The sequence below is a fragment of the Panicum virgatum genome, chromosome 3N (assembly GCF_016808335.1).
Source record: "Panicum virgatum strain AP13 chromosome 3N, P.virgatum_v5, whole genome shotgun sequence".
Lineage (NCBI taxonomy): Eukaryota > Viridiplantae > Streptophyta > Magnoliopsida > Poales > Poaceae > Panicum > Panicum virgatum.
The window spans coordinates 60,298,085-60,319,277 of record NC_053147.1 but is presented as its reverse complement, the minus strand read 5'-3'; the positions used below and the strand labels follow the sequence as shown (position 1 = coordinate 60,319,277).

Sequence of the window (21,193 nt, the reverse complement as noted above, 5' to 3'; positions counted from 1 at the left end):
TGCACGGATGTAGCTCTAAAAAAGATAAAAAATTGACAATGATACCAATTGAATGAGTTTAGGACCTTGCATACCTCCGGGGGTATTTATTTACCTTGCATGTACCAATTTGAAAGTGACTTGCAACCAATTGAAAGCCTTTAAAAAAAGAGCACTTGGTACACTAGACTTGAGCAAATGTATGAGCACATAGCCTATGAATTTAGATATGAGCATTTAAGTTCAATAGAGCATGACTCAATATGCATGAAGCACAATTTATCTAATCACTCTTATAGAGTTGTTTGTTCACATTGAACATGAATAACATTCTCTTAGAGTGGTAATTCCAACATGAGACTACAAAAGATAAATTTGCAAACATGTTGGTCTCAAAATCACAAACCATAGGATGAACTCCTCCTAAATGTGTGCATTTAGTGTTTGAATCACCAAGAAAATATATGCACATTGATTTTGATACAATTGGAAAGTTTACCCTATAGCTTGTGTTCATGGTACACATATGAAATACATACCTCATGAAGTCTATGGACTATGAAAGGTAATTTTGTGTAGCTTTCTACACACTTATCAAACCATGTAGGTTGCTCATGGGTTAGAATCATGACACAAGCAACCTACCATATATAACACTAGGAGATGCAACACATGCAAACATCCTAGCAAGAGCAATGGAGCTACATGATGCTTGAATTGAAATCTAGCTACCATTACCTTATGGGGACTTGGACAACAAATGTCCAAGTTGTGATTTTGGCTTCTTAGCTTGAATCAACTCATCCTCTTGTAAGCAAGGCCTCCAAATCCCCCGAAGTTATTCTTGGGCTTCAAGTCTCCTTTGGAACCCACACCATTTGAGGCCCCTTCATATTGGTGATGATGTCCTTGGGCACCCAAATGGAGTGGTTCCAACTCCTTTCCTTCTTCCCAACCTTGTGAGCAACCACATTGTCATTGGTCTTCTTTTTGATCACATAGGAGGTGCTATCTCTTTTGTTCCTCCGGTTGGGCTTGGTGTAGATGAGAGAACTCTTGATTGTGAGTTTTTTTTTTGTTCTTCTCATCCGGAAGCTTCTTCCTTGGTTGAGGACACTTGTTGGACTTGTGGTCTTTTTTGTGGCACTTGGAGTAAGTCACGGTGGACCCCTTCTCAAGTTTCTTCACCATGTCTTCAAGGTTATCTTGAGAAGGATGGACATTGCTCTCTATGCCTTTGCCCTTCAATCTATACAAGTTCTTCATGAGCCTTTCCACTTCTTACTTGAGCTCATCATTCTCCTTGGCAATGAGATCATCACATGATTCTACAACAACATTCTCATTGCATTCGTCATTGCAAGGGTTAGAGCAAGATTCATCAATTAAATCAATGCAAGAAGTTGAAATATCTACCCTAGAGATTGAAATTGCACAAGGGATAGTTTGCTTCATTTCCAAAAGGTCATTAGTATCATTAATGCTCTCAAATTTTAATTTAAGCTCTTCATGCTCCTCGCTAAGCAATTTGAATTTGCACAACAATTCTTTATAACTTGTAGCAAGAGAAACATTTATATTATTGAGAGCATTAAGGTTTTTGATTTTCTTTGATTGCTTCTTAATGACTTTTTAGTCCTCATGAACAAGGTCAAGAAGTTCATCAATTGAAGGAGAGTCGGAGTCATCATCACTTACTTCACTATCCATACCTTTGGCCATAAAGCAAGTGTTGGATGATGATCCCATGCGGGTGGTGAATTGCTTGTTTGATTCATCACTTGAGGTTGCGCTTGATTGTTCACCACCGGTTACCCATTCACCAAATGTGGCAAATGATTCATGCTTGGGCTTCTTCTCCTTCTTTCTCTTGTTCTTCTTGAACTTCTTCTCAACCTTCATTAGTTGATGGTGAGGCCCATCTTTGAGGAAGACCATATACCCCATTGAGTTGATTTTCTTCAAGTATTTGTTCATCTTCTTCACTTGCTTGTAGAGGTTGGGGTTCATTGGTTCTTTTTCATCATTTGAGGAGCTTCTTGCATTCTCCTCTTTCTCATCACTTGAGCTATCTTTGATGGCCATCTTCTTCAACTTCTTGAGTTGTTTGCATGCAAGTGCGCAATGCATTGGTGAAGAAGAAGGCGCCTTCGTCTTAATGTCATTGCGTAGCTCATAGTCGATCACCTTGTTGAGGACTTGATTTGGTGTTAAGGTGGTGAGATCTTTCTCATATAGAATTGTGGTCACCAAATCATAATCCGGCCTTCGGAGTGAATGAAGGATCTTGCGAATGAGTTTCGTATCTTCAATTTGATTCACACCTAAAGAATTGATCTCATTCACAAGAGTGTTCAATCATGAGTACATAGATTCGGCATTCTCATCATCAAGTTGCTTAAAGCTGTTAAGTTTATCAAAGAGAACATGGTATCTTTCATTTGCAACATTCTCTGTGCCCTCATGGTTCTCAATGATAGTCTTCCATAGCTCTTTAGCATTTTCACAAGAATAAACACGATTGAACACATTATCACTAAGAGAAGACAAGATTATGCATTTAGCGGTGGCATCATGTTGCTTCTCTTGGTGACCATTATTCTTTATCCCTTCACTCACAACTCTCCAAACATTTAGCCCCGTCGCTTGGAGATGGGCTTGCATTAAAATCTTCTATCGTTGGAAGCCCGTGCCGTCGAACCATGGAGCGGGTCTAAAAGGATCCATCCTTTCCCCCTAAGAGCTAACTCACTAGGCGGTGAAACCTACCGATCTAATGAGCCGGTAAATGCAAATTTGCCAATGGAATTGGTTTTCTTCGTGAGAGAAGTGAGTTCCGGCTCTGATACCAATTGAAAGTGATTGGGTGCTCTAGCCTAAGAGGGGGAGGGGGTGAATTAGACAACTAAAAAATCTTAACCTATGCCTCCAACTAGTTTGCACAAAACTTAGACTAAAACAAGCTATCTAGATATGCAACTATGGTTCACCTTAGTGTGAAACCCTCATCCCAAAAGAATTTTGCAACCTATATCCAATCCTAGCAAGATACTACATTAAGAGAGTAAAGACACACAAGTTGCAATATGAAATGCGGAAGCTTAAATAGAAGGGATGAGAGGAAGCGAACTCTCGACACGAGGATTTATTCCATGGTTCGGATTGCCACAAAGGCGCCCCTATATCCACGTTGTTGAAGCACTCACAAAGAGTATCGCTTCTCGGCAATCAAGTCTCTTCCATGAACACAATCACGGTCACCTTGATTCGGATATCCACTAAGGGAGATTGCCCACGAAGGAGGGGTCTCCGTCCCTAGCACAAAGTTGTCGACGCCGCTCCACACCAAGCCGGAGGGTCGTTGACGTGCCGGCGAGCCACCAATGCTCTAAGGAGGCCCCTAAATCTATGCTCTTGGATGGCTTGGAGGTGTTCTTGGATGTGTGTGTGATGTTTTGGGACTCCAGCCATCTTCAAATGGCTGGGGGAGCATATATATATATATATATATATATATATATATATATATATATATATATATATATATATATATATATATATATATATATATATATATATATATATATATATATATATATATATATATATATATATATATAGGCCTCCAAGTCAAACTAGCCGTTTGCAGCTTTTTGCGTAGGCATCGGAACATCCGATGCATAGTGCATCGGTTGTTCCGGTCACTCTGCGCTCTGAACTAGCCGTTGACTTTTCTGACACGGCCGTAGCAACTTCAGGGATGCTTGGGCGTCGGTTCTTCTGGTGACACTTGATCCGTAGATAGCCGTTGCACCTTGCTGACGTCATTGCACCGACGCTTGCTCCGATGGGCATCGGTTCATCCGGTGCTGAAGGCTTGGCTGCTGCACGCTTGACACCGTCTCTGAAACATGGTATATCGATTGCACCGATGCTTTTGAATGGACCGTCGGTTGAACCGGTGCTACACTCTTTCTTTTGTTGATCTCCCCTTGATTTCTAGAGGCGCTCAGACTTGCACCGATGACAGGGTGTCGGATCTTCCGACAACCATCGGATGCACCGATGCTATAGGCATCGGTTCTTCCGGTGCTATTGATTTCAGTAGAACTCGTCCAATTCAGCGTTTCTTTGTGTTCTTTCTTCATGTTTTGCTTTGCATGGCCTTTCGGCCTCCTAAGAGCATTGGTGGCTCGCCTAGCCCTGGGCATGAAATACCGAGAACCGAAAACCGAACCGAAAAATACCGAAATCGAAAAATTCGGTTCCTAGTTCTTGAGAACCGAAGTACCGAGGTAAATACCAAAACCGAACCGGGTTTACCAAAGTTACCGAATTTACATGAAATGTGATAAGTTTGAGTATTGTTATATAATTGATTATACAATTATAGACAATATATTATGTATTTTTGGCACTCACACTTATAGTCATGTGGATTTTTATATGTATTTGTATTTTGCACTATTGGTATCTATGAAATTGTGTTAAAATTAGTTTTTGAACTGGCTATTACATCTTCTCTGTGACTAATTCGATACTGTTCGGTAAATACCGAAACCGAACCGAATTTATTGATACCGAATTTGCTCGGTACCGATTTTTTAGGAACCGATCGGTACCAATTTCTGAGGAACTGAATTTGTCTAGGTACCGAAGTACCGAACCGATTGGTTCGGTATTTACCGAACGCCCAGGCCTAGGCTCGCCGGCACGTCAACGACCCTCCGGCTTGGTGTGGAGCGGCGTCGATAACTTTGTGCTAGGGACAGAGACCCCTCCTTCATGGGCAATCTCCCTTAGTGGATATCCGGATCAAGGTGACTGTGATTGTGTTCACGGAAGAGACTTGATTGCCGGGAAGCGATACTCTTCGTGAGTGCTTCAACAACGTGGATGTAGGGGCGCCTTTGTGGCAATCCGAACCACGGAATAAATCCTCGTGTCGAGAGTTCGCTTCCTCTCATCCCTTCTCTCTAAGCTTCCGCATTTCATATTGCAACTGTGTGTCTTTACTCTCTTAGTGTAGTATCTTGCTCGGATTGGCTATAGGTTGCAAAACTCTTTTGTGATGAGAATTTCACACTAAGGTGAACCGTAGTTGCACATCTAGATAGTTTGTTTTAGTTTAAGTTTTGTGCAAATTAATTGGAGTCATAGGTTAAGGTTTTTTAGTTGCCTAATTCACTCTCTCTCCCTCTTAAGTTAGAGCACCCGATCACTTTCACTAATCCATCGATTGATTTAGTTTTAGTAAAAAGCACGCGATCAATCAATAAGCATGGCTGAAACCGACCCTGCAGCGACTAGTAGCCATGTCGTCATCGACGTGGAAGGTGCAGCCGGAGACGACGACGACGAAGCACTGGAAGCAGCAGCCACGTCGTCGTCGTGCGTTGTGTGCATGGAGCCCATGGAGTGGGTGGCGGTGTCCCCGTGCGGCCACCGCGAGGTGTGCGTCCGGTGCGCGGCCCGCATCCGCTTCGTCCACAGCGACCGCCACCGTCGTCGTCACCAGGGCCGACCGAGCTACGACGACCCATGGAGGCTTCCCCTTCCTGTCGCCGCCGCCGCCGCAGCTGCCCTCGCCGCCGCCGTCGTTCGGCGCGCAGGGGCAGCATGTCTACTACTGGTACCACCGCGGCATGGGAGCCTACTTCGACGACGTGTCTCAGTACCAGGAGATGAACAATGTCTGCACAGCAGCAGCGCCGCCGAGCTCAGAAGAACCAGGAGGAGGAGTAGTGTCCGCCCCAGCAAGACAAGCAGACGCTGATTCTGAGTCGGAGCGGCCATTATCACGTAAAGTAAGTACAATTTGTATAGTATATAACATACACTATATATCTTTTATTTATGCATATAACTAACATTGGCCTGCATATATATCTGTGTACTGATGAGATGCATTGTAGGACGTGGCAGCGTTGGTTCTTCTTGTTGTCCTTGGGGCCTTTATCGTAGGGTCTCCATTGTTGTATCTCATACTACCAACCTAGCTAGCATCCGTACCGGCGGCAGGAAACTACTGCATCGGCGTTGTGCTTGCGAGTGAGGAGTACATATGCATAATGCATGGCGATGGCGTGATATCTATCTATGCATGATGGCGCAGAGCTCATAGTTTGCACGATCTATTGGATGGCGCAAATCCAGCACATTATATTAGGCTCCCATTGCCAATTACTGGTGATGGATTGAATTGAATTGTTTTTTTGCCAGTTTTATTTACAAGACTTTCATAACTTTTTTTTCAATGGAATTTCGCAATTCCATTAACCAACCATGCATGTTAGGATACAATTTGGCACTCCAGCCAACATACTCCTTGCTTTGAGATTTGTGCTCCACGAATCTTGAGATTCACCCACATTAATATTTCATAAGACTCCCCTTTGGGTGAATTGCGCTTGTGTGCATGCCTTGTCAAAAACTCCTCCCAAAAACCTAGTGGGAAAAAAAGTAGGAGAAAAGAGTACATCACACGTGCAAGCTGTGTTGCACTTGTTGCCTCATTAAAAACCTTGCGTGAGTAAACCCAGTCACTACCGGAAAACGGCTGTTCGCCGTGTGCCTGAACTTTTGCCGTGTGCTTTTTTTTCGGTGCCGTGTAACTCGTAGAAAACACACACAAATAAAACACACTCGGCAAACAGCCATTTTCGTCGTGTGCCAACCACAGGCACACGGCAAACAACTATTTTTGCCGTGTGCCAACCACAGGCACGTGCTCCTGCCGTCAGGCCCCGTCGCTCGGGCTGACGGACATCGGCGTTTGCCGTGTACCCAGAGAGGCACACGACGAACAACACCCTTTGCCGTGCACCCCATCTCTGGCACACGGCAAAAAGCAACCTTTGCCGTGTGCCACCCTTGAGCACACGGCAAATTTAATTAAAATTTTATAATTTTTCCTCCCAAAATTTATCTACATTTTCAATATATTGTTTGATACTAAATGTTTGAATATGAGATTTTTATAGAAATGTTAGTTCTATTTAACTAATTTATTTCATTTAGATGATTTTTGTGGTATAACTCAATTTTTAATGAAAAGTGCATGAAATAATAGGAAAAAAAAATTGTTGAAATGATTTTCATGATATTGACTGTAGTGTGAAACCTTAACTAATAGTTCAAACGAAATTTCAAAGTTTCTGGTAATGAAACATTACATGATCGTGGTGGCAAATAGTATTTCAATTCTATAAAATTAGAATGACGTCAGAAAATTATGAGATTTGCCGCAGCTTCATGCTATCTTACGTGGAATGTATGGTAAAAATTTGAGCACGATATGAACATTTTGCCACGATGATGCTTACAAATTGAGTGTTTCCCGAAGAAGTTTCAGAGAGAAGAAGAGGATGAGTTTAGATTTGTACGTGTCATGATAAAAAAATTGAGTTTGACTTTTAAACTTTTTCTATAGACAATATGCGTTAATGATTGCTTTATGTTGAATTTTCATATTTTTCCGGGTCCATTTGGTATTTTTAATGTATTAATTGCAAGTAAACTATTTTAATTGACATAATTAAAATATAATAAATAATGACATGAAACAATGAAATTTGAGTTAGTAAAAAAATATTTATCATGTCATTGAGGCCGTATAAAAAATATGAGTGTTCAGGTTTAGTTAATTTTTAAATATTTCATTATGAAACTAGTGGACATGAAATAATAGAAATTAACTTTGCTGTGTCTAGAGTCTGACACACGGCGAAGTAAGACTCCATTGTGTGTCTTGGATCTTGGCACACGACGAACTACGGCTCATGACTTAACTCCACCACACACGCTCCCCCTCCTCTCTCTCTCTCCTTCTCTTCCACTACACACGCTCCCTCTCATCTCTCTCTGACAAGTCGAGCACTGGCGGTTGGGTGCCCGTGGCGCTGGCCCTCGGCATCGAGCTGTGCGAGCGGCTGTCCACCATGGGCATCGCCGTGAACCTGGTCACCTACCTGACGGGCACCATGCACCTGCCCAGCGCCGCGGCCGCCAACGTCGTCACCAACTTCATGGGCACCTCCTTCCTGCTCTGCCTCCTCGGCGGCTTCCTCGCCGACTCCTTCTTCGGACGTTACCACACCATCGCCATCTTTGCGCTCGTCCAAGCCATCGTAAGTTCCAGTCTCCATTGCTAACGGGAGTCTGGCCTCGATCGTGGTCAGCATGCAAGTAATAGTGTATCTCGCATAATCTAAAACTAAAATAATGTCACGGCCGGGGCAGGGCACTGGAGCCTGAGGGAGCCGACGGGAGCGGCGAGCGCGGCTCCGACGGGGCGGCCACAGGCGCGGATGAGCTTCTCTGTATATTCCACCATGCTGTTGCTGTCAGTGCCCTCAGAGTAGCCCTCTGCAATCCACCGCCTCACCAAACGATTCTGACGAATGATACTGCTTTGAGTAAATAGTGACAGATAGAATATGCATTTCCTTTGTAGTTGATGACAAGCCTGAAATCTTGAATACATCCAGGTGAATACGTCCCGGAAGCTATCAAGTCCCTTCCTGGTCGTCTTCAGTGCATACATAAAGTTGGCATTCAGACGCCGGGCCTCCCGTATGACGTTTGGTACTTCGGCCAAGTACTCAGCTAAAGCAACTATTAGTTTGGGAAGTCTGCCACACTTGTCTATGATAAGATCTGCTTCAGCCATCATGTTAGAATCGCCCTTAGAGATTCCGTCAGGTTTAAAGGTGTCCTGTTGTATATAGGAAATACAAATTGTATTAGTACATATATAACAAGAAAAAGAGCAAAAAATTATATATATTATAATATCATATCAATATATCACTAGACAATTCAACTACTATACTAACTTACAAGACTATTGTAAGTCCATACTAAGTGATTTATTATAACATTATGGTAAATATTATAATTCACTAGACAATTCAACTACTATCAATATATCAGATTGCAATATGTAAATATATTAACTACAATGACATTGTTATTTATTTTCATTATATTAACTACAGTCCATCAAACCATTTTCCCACATGGTTGAGAGTTAGAAGACGTAAGTATTACATTTGATTATCAAATATCTATGACTAATAAAAGTAACTTTATATTAATTCACAAGTTTTCTCTATTTGTTTGTTTCCTAATACAATCTGCATATATTTTCCACATGTACTAATAGTTTTTCCTCGAAAAAATTAATTCAAACCTTAGCTTAGCATTGGTGGCACTTATTGCAATCATGTATGTTATGGCACCGTGCATCTATGTTTTGATTTTTAAATAAATCTATTCATCTGCCATGATTTCTTATAACTCTTATTGTTTTTCTTAACTTTATTTTTATATTTTATTTAAATAATGAATTTATGTCCTAAACTGCATGCTTAAGTACTAAAAGGGCACACTTATTATTAAAAACTAACACCACATCACTTAGGATCGGTGATACCACACGAAGTGAGATCTAAGATGGGATAACAATGCTCACCCCAATACAATATTATTTTATGTAATAGCTTTGTTAGTATTCGTCCAGAGATGATTTTTTGTAACGGTGGATGCTGATAATTTAGAAACAAATTTTAAGACATACATTATTTGTCATTCATAATGATAGAAGATGGGAAATTTATATAAACAAATTAAGTTATTCCAAACTATCTATCATGATGACATATGTATGTAATTTAATAAAAGGTTGGGTTATTTTGAATACGTATAATGGCATAGATGGGTAAATCAAAAGCAAATTTAGAGTGTTCCTTTTATGTGTTTTTTGAATAGTAGAGGTGTTTTTTTGGCAATAGATAATAGATTCAATGTCTAATATTGGTGATTGTGATTGGAGTCTACCAAAATGAAAGACCAAATGTTTCTAATTATTGTGAACATTTTGTAGGATTTTTCTTTTTACCCCTAAACAAACTTGTGAAAATTTGAGGCCTCCAATTGGTATTGTATGGTAATTCGTGATAATAAATTATGTAACTACTTCTTAGAATTTTTAATTAAAGTTTTGACTAAAGAATTGTAAAATAATTACATGATACTTTAGTTGTATGTACTCTATTTTTTAAAATACTACTACACATAGAGTTTTCTTTGTTAGAGAAAATTCAATATGTACCGTTGAAATGACTATTTATGGCATTGCAGTAACTAAAAACAATATACTTGAAATGAATGTTTATGCCATCGCAGTAACTAAAAAAAGTATAGCATAAGACCTAGTATCTATTTTTTAGCAAAAATACTAAAGGGAAGTTAATGAAAGGTACAATAAGAGATACTGTTTATAGTTAACATGTGGATAAAGAAATTGTGGTACCTAATAAGACAAATGTTTGAAAGCTAAATATAGATTCATACCTCACTAGATATAGGCTACAATTAGAATTAACATAATTTAAACTAATGTAAGGAGAGATTATGCGAAAGGGACAACATGAAATTTGATGGCGAAACATATATAATAGTCCATGAATTTATTGTGAACATACAGAGATTGCAGAGTATTTAATGGGTGTGTGTTAGAGAGAGAGAGAGAGAGAGAGAGAGAGAGAGAGATGGTGTGCACAATAAGATAAGCAATTTTGATATGTTTTAGGTACTAATTTTTATCAATGATCTTATAATTGTCCATCTAACATTGTAACCCGCATAGTAGGGGCATGTATTAATGGGCTAGTTTAGATCAAACAAGAATGGAGGATGACACATCAAATGTTGGATCCCTAACTGATTACTGATGCATTTTTATATTGGGATAGACATATTGTTATAGATATTCAAGTTGTCACGCCCCCAAATGATGAGTTGATCATATTATATGTGACTAGTTAGATCGTTAGCATGCATGAAGCAAGTTGACGACACACCTGGAAGAGATGACGGGCCGCATCAGCTTCTAGACCTTTGACCCGGCACACTGCATCAGGTGACGTTGCACAATGTCTGGCAACACTTTCTTCCCTGGTAATAACAATGGTACAGCCTCCAAAAGGGAAAGATAACAATGGTACAGCCGGTATCAAGTTAGCTTCTATCAAGTCCCAATCTTCCTTAGACCGCAAGCCGTCAATAAAAACAAGGCACGGTTTTTGCTCAAGATGTTTCCAACACATCCGGAAGATATCTTCGCCTTCTTTTGGTGGTGTTGAGAAGATTTCAAGATACAAGCTCTCACAGAAGTCCGTGATATCGAACGGATGGGGTACATTAACAACGTAGCTTCCATGGTGCCAACCATGAGCTCGAGGACTATAATGGGTATGGAGGACTTGGGCGAGAAAAGATTTCCCAGCACCAGCCACCCCGCAGACGGAGACCACACTGTGTGTTTGTACCTGGCCCCAAAGTGTACTTAGTTCCGAATCGCGCCCACGAAGGCCATGTACTTTCAGCCAATGGTCTGAGGACTCTGTGTCCTCGTCACTCAAACACTTGTCCAATGTGGTAGCTTCATTAACCTGCAAAGCAGAGGTACGTATGTATGCAAAGCAAGAAGCATAACATCAGCACATGTATTCATGTAGGATGAGCACTATGTATGTAACTAGTAGTAAATACTCCCTCCGTTCCAAATTATAAGTCATTCCAAGAATCTTGGATAGTCAAACTATTTTAAAGTTTGACCAAAATTATAAAGAGAAATATAAAGATTTATGACATCAAATAGGTATACTATAAAAATATAACTAACAAAGAATCTAATGATACTTAATTGGTATCGTAAATGTTATTATCTTGTTGTATAAATTTGATCAAATTTAGAAAATTCTGACTCTCCGAAATTCTTGGAATGACTTATAATTTGGAACGGAAGGAGTAGATATATAGAGACATGTACAAAAATGTAGGAAAGCTTTTTTAAAAGCAGTTTGTTGGTATTTACCAGTGGTTTTTTGGGAAGGTCCTTTGAGTTTGAGAAGGCGTAGACGGAGTGCTCAGTTGAGAACTCCCGGAGCAACCATACGTGGTATGGCTGTCCCGCGCACAGGCTTGCCATCTCAACCTGCTGCGTTGACACAACAACTCGGCTCTCATTCTTCATGTCTAGAAGAAATGTCTTGATGGCATTCCACTCCACGATGGTGGAGAGACCTTCTAGGACGATGAGGTATGGCTTCTCCTTGATTCTCCCCATGAATTCTGCAAGCATACTTTCTTGGGTTGCCTTCATCACCTCCAGCACTTGTTGCAGACTTCCGGTGTTAACTCCTTGCTCTTGCTCTTGCTCTTGTACTTCTAATTCTAAAACTCCTTGCTCTTGGATATTGGGCTCTTGGGTCTTTTGCTCTTGGGTATTGGGTTCTTCTTGTGTCTTTGGATCTTTGGTCTTGGGCTCTTGGGTCTTGGGCTCTTGGGTCTTGGGCCCTTGGGTATTGGGCTCTTGGATCTTGAGCCCTTCGGTATTGGGCTCTTGGGTCTTGTAAGAATTTGTGCTGAACTCAACCAACAAGCTCCGGATGAACTCATGGGGACTGAAAGGATGCATCAGCTTCACCCAAGCGCGACATGGAAACATGCCACAGATTTCAGGCTCGTCATATGCCTTCTTGATGATGGATGTTGTCCCAAGATCTCCTCCTGTTCCACACACGGCAATCACTTGAAGTTCCTTGCCCTCCCGTTTTATCAATCTGGCGAGGTCCAAAGTGCCTGCCTGATTATCAAAGCCATCCCTGGGCTTGATGAAGATGTCCAGGGTCCTCTTGCTGGCAGCAGGAGCTGGCAGCATCTGCTGATCTCCAGAGCTGCCGGTGAGGCTGTAGCGTATGTTCCTTTGGTTCACATCCTCAGCTTGGGCCTTGAGTTGCTTTATCTCGGCGACGGCTTGGTCCAGCGGCAGCGCTGCTGGTACCACCTTGGGCTTCAGTAAGCGGAAGAATTGCCAGAAGAAGGTCGCCCGCTTTGTGTCCAGGTGAAGGACGAACTCGATGCAGTCTTCAGTGTCGTAAGACAGGTCACGAACCTGCCTCACCCAAGTCCTTGCTACCTGGTTCTTCATGCGCTCCCGCCCGGTGGTGTTGAGGAAGGATTGCATCATCTCGAATTCGTCCTTGATGAAAACAATGTCACGCTGCAGGATCTGCCATTTCTCCGCCTCTTCCTTGACAGCGGACCTGACCTTGTTCACCAGCTTCTCAACCACCGTCTTGGAAATCCCAATGGCAAGATCTGCCATTGTTGCTCTCTGTCTCTCTCTCTTGGTCTCTATGTAGAGGATGGCAAAAGCAAATGGTGACAACGCTCCCTGCTATACACCTGCAATGTCACAAAGCAAAGGGTAGGGGACTATAAATAGGACTCCTGTCATCAGATCTGAAGCAACATATCTGATAGGAGAAGCAAGCAAAGAACAGTTTGCTTTCCAAGATGTGCAAATAGCGAGCAAACACTCATGGTATTTCTCCTAGCCGTGTACCTAACATAAACAACTTTGCATCTAGTTTCCCTTTATTCACTAAAAGAATCTCTTTATCTGTTATTTCTTGTGACGGAGAAGCTGAAGTTAGCGTCGCTGCTAATGCCGGCATTGGGTCTGCAAGAAGGTAAGCTAATGCACGGAAGCACCACAGTACACTGAACCAACCCAAGCATGGAGGCCAAAGAAAGCACATTTAGGGCGTCTTTGGCAAGCCGGACAGTTCTGGATTCTAGGTTAGAATGAATGAGAGGATCACTGCCAAATGGTAAAACCATGGATGCACTACCGGAAACGGCATATATGCCGAGTGCTCGGTGCTTTGCCGAGTGCCAAACCACGAGCACTCGGCAAACAACCTCTTTGCCGAGTGCCGAGCCCCAGTCACTCGGCAAAGCTTCCGCGCACGGTACATTCCATTTTTGCCGAGTTCCAGCACTCGGCAAAAGTCCAACACTCGGCATACAATACCTTTGCTGAGTTCCGCGGGGCAGGCACTCGGCAACATTTGCGCACGTGGCCGCCGCGTGCGCCAGCCGTCAAACCGGCTGACGGCCGTTATTGTTTGCCGAGTGCCGGTCGTCAGGCACTCAGCAAACCCGAATCTTCACCGAGTGTTTTTTGCAGGCATTCGGCAAAGTTTGTTTTGCCGAGTGCATTTCGCTGGCACTCAGCAAATATTTAATTTTTTTCCATTGTAGACCTCAAATTTTTTTGTACCCAATACATACAACATGTGGTACTCCATGTTCAAATTTGGTGTATTTTTAAATGTATTTTATATATTTTATGAATTAATTGTATTTTCATCAATTTTTTGAATCAAATCAAATTTGAACTGCAAGTGATTCAAATATATGAAAAAAATGAGTAAAAAATTTATATTCATACTATTCAACCGACATTGAGGACTTATTTATGAAATCAAAAGAAAATTCAAACATGTTGTTAAGGAAACACGACCTCGATCGCGTGCCCGAGCGGATTTTAAGTTCTATAAAAAGTAAACGAAGTCCGAAAATCCTGAAATTTGACAAGATGTCAAGATATCCTATGTGGAGGCTATGGTAAAAAATTGACAATGTTTCGCACAAGTTGTCACGTACGTTGCTCACAACCTGGAACATTTCTGAAGAAGTTTCAAAATTGTTGAGAATGGTGCGGTATGATTTGAAGTGAAAGTGACAGTCGATTTATGGTTTGCCTCTAAATTTTTTTTATAGCCAATAGACATCAATGATCATATCATGTCAAAAAATGGTAATTTTTTGAATCCGTTTGATAATTATTATTTTTTCTGCACTTATATAAATGGAACTTGAGCTAAAACTACATGAAATAATGGTTAATTTTGGTAATTTTTGGAATATGCATTGTGTAGTAAATTTGACAAGATATTTCCAAAGTATGTTGCAGCAAATTTTGAAAATATGCTGAAACGAGAAAGAGAGGGTGTCAAAAAATGATTTAAAAAAAGTTCTTTGCCGTGTGCCCCCTTACCTGGCACTCGGCAAAGGATGGTTTTGCCGAGTGCCCTCTGAGCCAGCACTCGGCAAATAATTTGTTTGCCTTTTTTTGATGGAATGTTATGTATCGGACTCGTGTTATGTATTGGACTTGTGTTATGTATTGGACTTGTGATATATGTGATGGACTGTGTTATTTGTATCGATGTCATTCTTGTAATTGTCAATTATATGTGATGGACTATAACTGCCTGTAACGACCTCTGCATTTATATATATTTCTGTTGTATTTGTATGGAAAAACAGAGAAAAAAGGAACAAAAAAAGAAAAATTCACCACTTTGTCGAGTGTTTAATCCAAAACAATCGGCAAAGGGGCCTGCACAGGTCAGCATACTTTGCCGAGTGCTAAAGAAAAGGCACTCGACAAAGATTTGAAAATTTGCCGAGTGCCAGAGTCCAGCACTCGGCAAAATAGCCACGTGGCCGCACCCTGTCGCGGGAACTTTACCGAGTGCCAAAGTCCAGCACTCGGCAAAGTGGACACGTGGCGGCAACCTGGCGCGGGAACTTTGCCAAGTGTCGGCCGCGGACACTCGGCAAAAATTCAAACTATGCCGAGTGCCTGCCGTTAGACACTCGACAAAGCGCCGGACCAGGGTGGCACCATGTAGCTGCTTTGCCGAGTGTCAGGGCACTCGGCAAAGCCTTTGCCGAGTGCCCGAAATCCAACACTCGGCAAAGTCCGAGTGTCTTTTGCCGAGTGTTACACTCGGCAAAGACTTTGCCGAGTGGAACCTGTCCTTTGCCGAGTGTAATGAACACTCGGCAAAGTTTGGAAGTCCGGTAGTGATGCTTTGTGTCCAGTTTCTTCCCTGTGGATGTGAAACTGCCGGAGGTTAGTTTCGCAGTGATCAATATAATTCTCTTCTGTGGGCATTTGGAAAGCCCGGATCAAGGTTGCTCCCGTCCCTGTCTGGGGACATGCCCTCCCAAACATTGAAGAAAACATATATATAGACGCTGAAGAAAGGAACACAGTTCTTTTAAAGGTGGGTGTTTGACGAGATTTTGTACTTTAAATTTTTTTTTTGCTCTCGCTTGTGCATGCATAGATGTGCTATAAAAAGTCATTTTGTTCTGAAAGAGAAGAAAGGAAGCGTGCGTAGATCACGTGCGTATGTGCTTGTGAGGAATAATTGATACTAGTGTGCGTGTCTATATGTAGCATGAGTTTGCATAAATTTCTTTAGCACATGCATGAAGTATTAAATATAGTTTAAAAAACAATTAATTGCACAGTTTAGCTGTAAATGATGAGATGAATTTTTTGAGCCTAATTAGTCCATGAGTGGACACTAATTACCAAACAAACAAAAATGCTACAATAACCGAATCCAAAAAAATTCGCAAACTAAACACGCCCTAAAGTACTCGGCAAAGATTTAAACTTTGCCTCACCCTCTGTCCCGCGACCCTACCCGCCCACCGCCCCCCATCGGCAACCACAAACCTCGCAAAAATCTCGATCTCGGTTCTTGATCTCCTCTCGCATCCTCTCTTCAAACGATGGGGCAGACTCTTCAGGATGGGATCTACTGTAGGCGGCCCCTTTCGAGGATTATAGGTGAGCTAGCCGCCCGCCGTCATCCTCCTCAATCTCACACACATCGGAAATGAAAACGTCAGTAAGCTATTCAAGGTGAGAGCGAAAACCCTAGAGGATCCTTATAGCGGTGGGGGAAAACAGAGATCTGGGGAGACGGTTTCCACATTCACTAAATCTATTTGGATCCGATCACACAGATCCGGATAACCTTCTCCTTCCTGTGAACCGGCGAGTTAGAATTTGGGGACTGGGGGTTGGAGGCGTTCTTAAAGGTAGGTAGGGCAGGCAGGGGCCTGAGGGAAGGGGGTGTTGACCGCGCCGACGAGAATTGCTGCTGTGATTTGACTGAAGGCGGAGGCGAGGGTAGCCCCATGCCCAGGGCTGGCTGGCTTCACTCTTGAATCTTGATACATGAACATGCGATTCGTTTATGTGTGTTTTTTTCTTGGCAATCCTGCTTGCTTAAGTTTGTTTGATATCTTGTTTGCAGTTAAAAAATTGAAGAATAATGGGGTTATGTTGCTGCTGTTTGAGACGCCATCTGGTTTTGCACTTTTCTCTTGTTCTGAGGTTTAACTTCACCTACCTAATGCTATGAAGGTACGTTGTTTCTCCTTGCTTGGTTGACCTTCAATGATGTGCTTCTTTTTCCTTTGGTCTATGCAAGCGACCCAATATCTCCCCGTTTTATTATTTGCCTCTTACAGGTTATCTGGGCAAAGTTTGCTGATAGTCGCCGACCAATTGTTAGTACCTCCTTCATTCCTTGCTTTTCCATCTGATTGTTATCTCCTTACTTGCTTGTCATCAAGTTAATTAAGTAGCTCTTTGCATTGAGAGAAAGGAACAGAAACTCATTGTTCTCCCAATCATCTATTTGTAAAACATGTAGCATGATACCTCTTTGCTGAAAGGTCACCATAGGTGCAAGGATATCTCTAAGAATCAATTAGTACACGCTAAAACATTTGTGTGCAGATGTGGTGGTGCTACTTTCTGATTGAACTTGTGAACATATTAGGAATTACACTGGAAGTATTTGATAAACAAGGACATGAAAAGGGTATACATTTTTATGGTTTTAGATATACCTACTGAATGCCCCCTCTTCTTCATCCTCTTCTCCTGTTCCAAAGACATGCATGATAATTGTTTAATTTTTTTCTTTGTGCCCATGAACATGCTCACCCTTATTTCCTTAACAGGCCGCTATTCTGGCTGAATTTCGAGCTTTTAAGGACAAATCCAGCGCCATTAATGCTGATACTGGTGTTAACAAAAGGCTTGCTGATCTGATCTACTCTGGCGCCGCCCAGATATGAAATTGGCTGTTGGAAAGCCTGAATATAAAACAATCATTGAATCAAAGTTGGTGAGTATTTTACTCCTTTTCTGATTATAATTTTTGAACAACTTTGAGGGTCATTGTTGCTGTGACGTCTTTCAGGGAATACCCTGCGTGCACAATGAAATTGTGATGGAGGTAATGTGGGGGCATACAGCATCTCATGCGCACGTTAGTGCCTCAAGAAAAAGCTGAGGTGGCTAAAGATGACCGCTTCCCAATGAGCCAAGGACTAAAAATGTTCCTGAGTCGTTATGGATTTGATGTCGAACCAGAGATGGTGAGTTCAATGATTGGAGTTGCCATGCTTTCTGCTTTATAGCTCCCTGCCATTTTGTGTTAGATTATACGATAGCTTATGTGTTGTGCGCATATAATACTTTATTTTTGACCGACCAGTTTTCATAGAAAAATTGCCTTTACAATTTTCTCTTAGTTATAAAGCATCACTCTTTGTATTTCAGCTCAATGAGCAAATTGTTGCGACAGCAGGCGCCTTGTTTCGTTGTGATGCTGTCTTCAAGAATTATTTAGAATACCTGGCCAATGCTAGTTGGCGCTTTGAGAATGTATCTGGCATTAAATGTGAGCATTGGGGTGCGCTGAAGCTTGCAACAGCTCAGAAGGTGGTATGTTTCCCTGAAGAAGATGATTTTCATGAGGTAAATCACACTATTTAGTCTGTGTTCTCAGCTGCTCACTGTGCATTTCATTCATGGAAGCTTGTGTTCCATTCAGGTGCTTTCAGAAGATGAGCTAATAAAGTTGAAAGAGGAGGCACCTAAATATAAAGATCTTGTCTCTAAGCCCCATTGCATAAGAACCTATGAGGAAATTTCCAAAGCTCATCAAGTTCGGGCTGAGAAGAGAAGATTGTTGGGATCCTTGGTTAAGGAAGCTAAGGCAGCGTGTGAGAAGGGTAAGCTGCACGGAGAATCAGAGCAAATTCCTCAAGAGCATGTGATGTTTGCTAATCTCTGCAGGATGATTTTACCTCCGATCTCTGCATTGAAGCCACCTTATGTGCATGAGCTTCCTCTGCCAAAGGGTCTCAAGAGATCCTGGGACTCTGCTTTTGAGCCAATTGTGCTCAATAAGTCTACCTTTTGTGAAGGCTTATCACTTGGTGGGACCGGTGGCACGCGGATTGCAAGAAGATCCAGGTTTTCTGGAGCCCAGCCTTCAACTCCAAAGCCATTGTGCCATATAAGCCTATTCCTCATGTGCTGCTGAGTATTTTGGCTGGAAGTCAGAAGATTGATGTTGATAATATGGATAGAGATCAATACATTAACCTGGGAAAATCTGTACTGGCTCCCTTGACCGCCACAGAGCAAGTTGAAGTTGGGATAGAAGCTACTCCCTTGGCTTCAGTTGGTGATAACAAGGATGAAGCCATACTTTTAGCTGAAAATTCAGAGCAAGTGCAGGTTCAGGCCAATGGTGTTAGTGGTTTGCCTCCTAGGCCACCAAAGTCAGTGTCTAAACCATCTTCTCCTTTTTGATGGGAAGGTGCTCAGGCGCAGTCCAAGGCTGAAAAGAGACAGTACCTATGAGCATGTTCAGCTTGAGGATACTCCTCGTAAGCGCCACAAGAAGATTCCTGCATCTTTGTTGTCACTGGATAACTGAAGCTAAACAAGCCTTGGTCCTATCGCATCGAATATTTTCCCATGATGGGTGGTGGTTAGAGCATTGACAGAAACTTTTGGGTTGTTTCATGACCAGACTGCTATAAATTTTTTATCTTCTATAATTGTGCAAATTCTTTAAACTTAGTTTTGCTTCCTGCTATCTGAAGCGCATCTAGGCCAATAGACGCTAATGGTAAGTTTCGGTGATTAATTACAACCGTATGCGACTAACGTGTGTTTTGAAGGAAAAATCAATGATTGGATGAGTCCCATATGAAATGTGAAAGGAGACCCCTCAATTCAAAATAATCATGCGTGCCAAGGATTAAATTTCAAAGATTAAGGACCTTTCTAGTCTCAAGTGTCACAAGGAGATGAAGGACACTTGATTTAGCTAGGTTTTATAGTTTCTAGTTCTTGACCGTACTATTAAGAGGGGTTCGTGAGTTAGTAGCTTAACCAAAATTGAGCTGGCCTCAGAGATCTAGCACACTAGCTCAAAAACAGCTCAAGATAGTCAAAAGAAGTCAACAAAACACTTGGAAGAAGAAACAATCGAAGTAACATTCAACTCCAAGTCAATTCAGCTAAAAATCAAGAAAAACTGCAGCATCGGTGCATCCGACGCTTGGCGGAAGTTCCGACGCCCCTGTCGGTCTATCTCCTCTGGATGCAAGCTGAAATCAAGTCAAGTCACTCTATATCACCGGTTGAACCGATGGTCCCAAGCAAAGCACCGGTGTATTAGATGTACTTTGTTCCAGAGAGCAAGTTTGGTGGACCTCAACTCGCCTTCAGCACCGGTTGATCCAACGCTTCAAAAACTACCATCGGTGCATTCGATGTACTATGTTCCAGAGAGCTTGTTTGAGTTGATCAGAGAACCTCTTCAGCACCGGTTGAACCGATGACTCTTCGGAGCATGCACCGGTGCAATGACGCAAGCCTGGATACTATGTCAGAACCCCCAACGGCTACTATTTGGACACAGAAGACCGGTTGAACCTACGCCCTCAACTTCTAACCCGTCGGTTCTTCCGATGGTCACGATTTTTCTACAGTGGACTTCTAACGGCTATGTGACCCTCTCCACTCTATATAAGGGCACCCCCTGACTCATTTAAGCTGCCTTTGATACATTGAATACTTGAGGCCACTCTTGAGAAAAAGAGAGAGTGCATTGAGCAAAAGAGTGATGTTATAGAGCTTGATAGTGTTCAACACTTGAAGAATTCAACCTTTACAAGTGTAGCAAGTGTGCTTGAACTAGGGCCAACTGAGTGTAGGTCAAGTAAAGGCTTAGGAGCTTGTTACTCTTGGTGTTTGATGGCACCTAGACGGTCTTGGTGATCGGAAGGTTCTTGGTGAGCTCTTGGAGTTTGTGGGAGCCCCAAGAAGAGAAGTTTGTACACGGTGTACAGCTCGCCGTTCCGGAGATAGAGAAGGAGCATTCTTAGTGATCACTTGCTCCTTGGTGAAGCAAGGGAGCGATACCCTTGTGTGGGTGCTCCAACGTGGATTAGGGGGGAGCGTCAACTCCTCGATACCACGGGAAAAAAATCCGGTTGTCTCGTGTCCTTTGCATTCACTTCAAGCAATTAAATTATTGTGTTCTTGCTCTTGCTCTTGTTTGCTTGTAGTTTGACTAGGACAATTTGCATGTTAGTGTGAATCTTTGTTTAGGACTTGTTGTTGCTAGTGTGGTCTTCCCTAGGCAAAATGAGCATATTAGTGTGTTTTCCTACC

At 42.1% G+C, this 21,193-nt stretch overlaps 1 protein-coding gene and 1 pseudogene across 1 annotated transcript; one reads left to right on the top strand and one right to left on the bottom strand.

Annotated features, from left to right (window-relative positions):
- Positions 1–8,194: 8,194 nt before the first annotated feature.
- On the bottom strand, positions 8,195–13,217 carry LOC120667955. Its single transcript, XM_039947927.1, has 3 exons — positions 11,861–13,217; positions 10,845–11,435; positions 8,195–8,695 (listed from the first exon to the last, which is right to left on the bottom strand). Exons 1-3 carry the CDS (start codon positions 13,151–13,153, stop codon positions 8,195–8,197), a joined length of 2,385 nt encoding a protein of 794 aa, XP_039803861.1. The 5' UTR covers positions 13,154–13,217.
- A 3,098-nt stretch (positions 13,218–16,315) lies between these two features.
- Positions 16,316–19,645, top strand: LOC120666426 (annotated as a pseudogene).
- Positions 19,646–21,193: the final 1,548 nt, after the last annotated feature.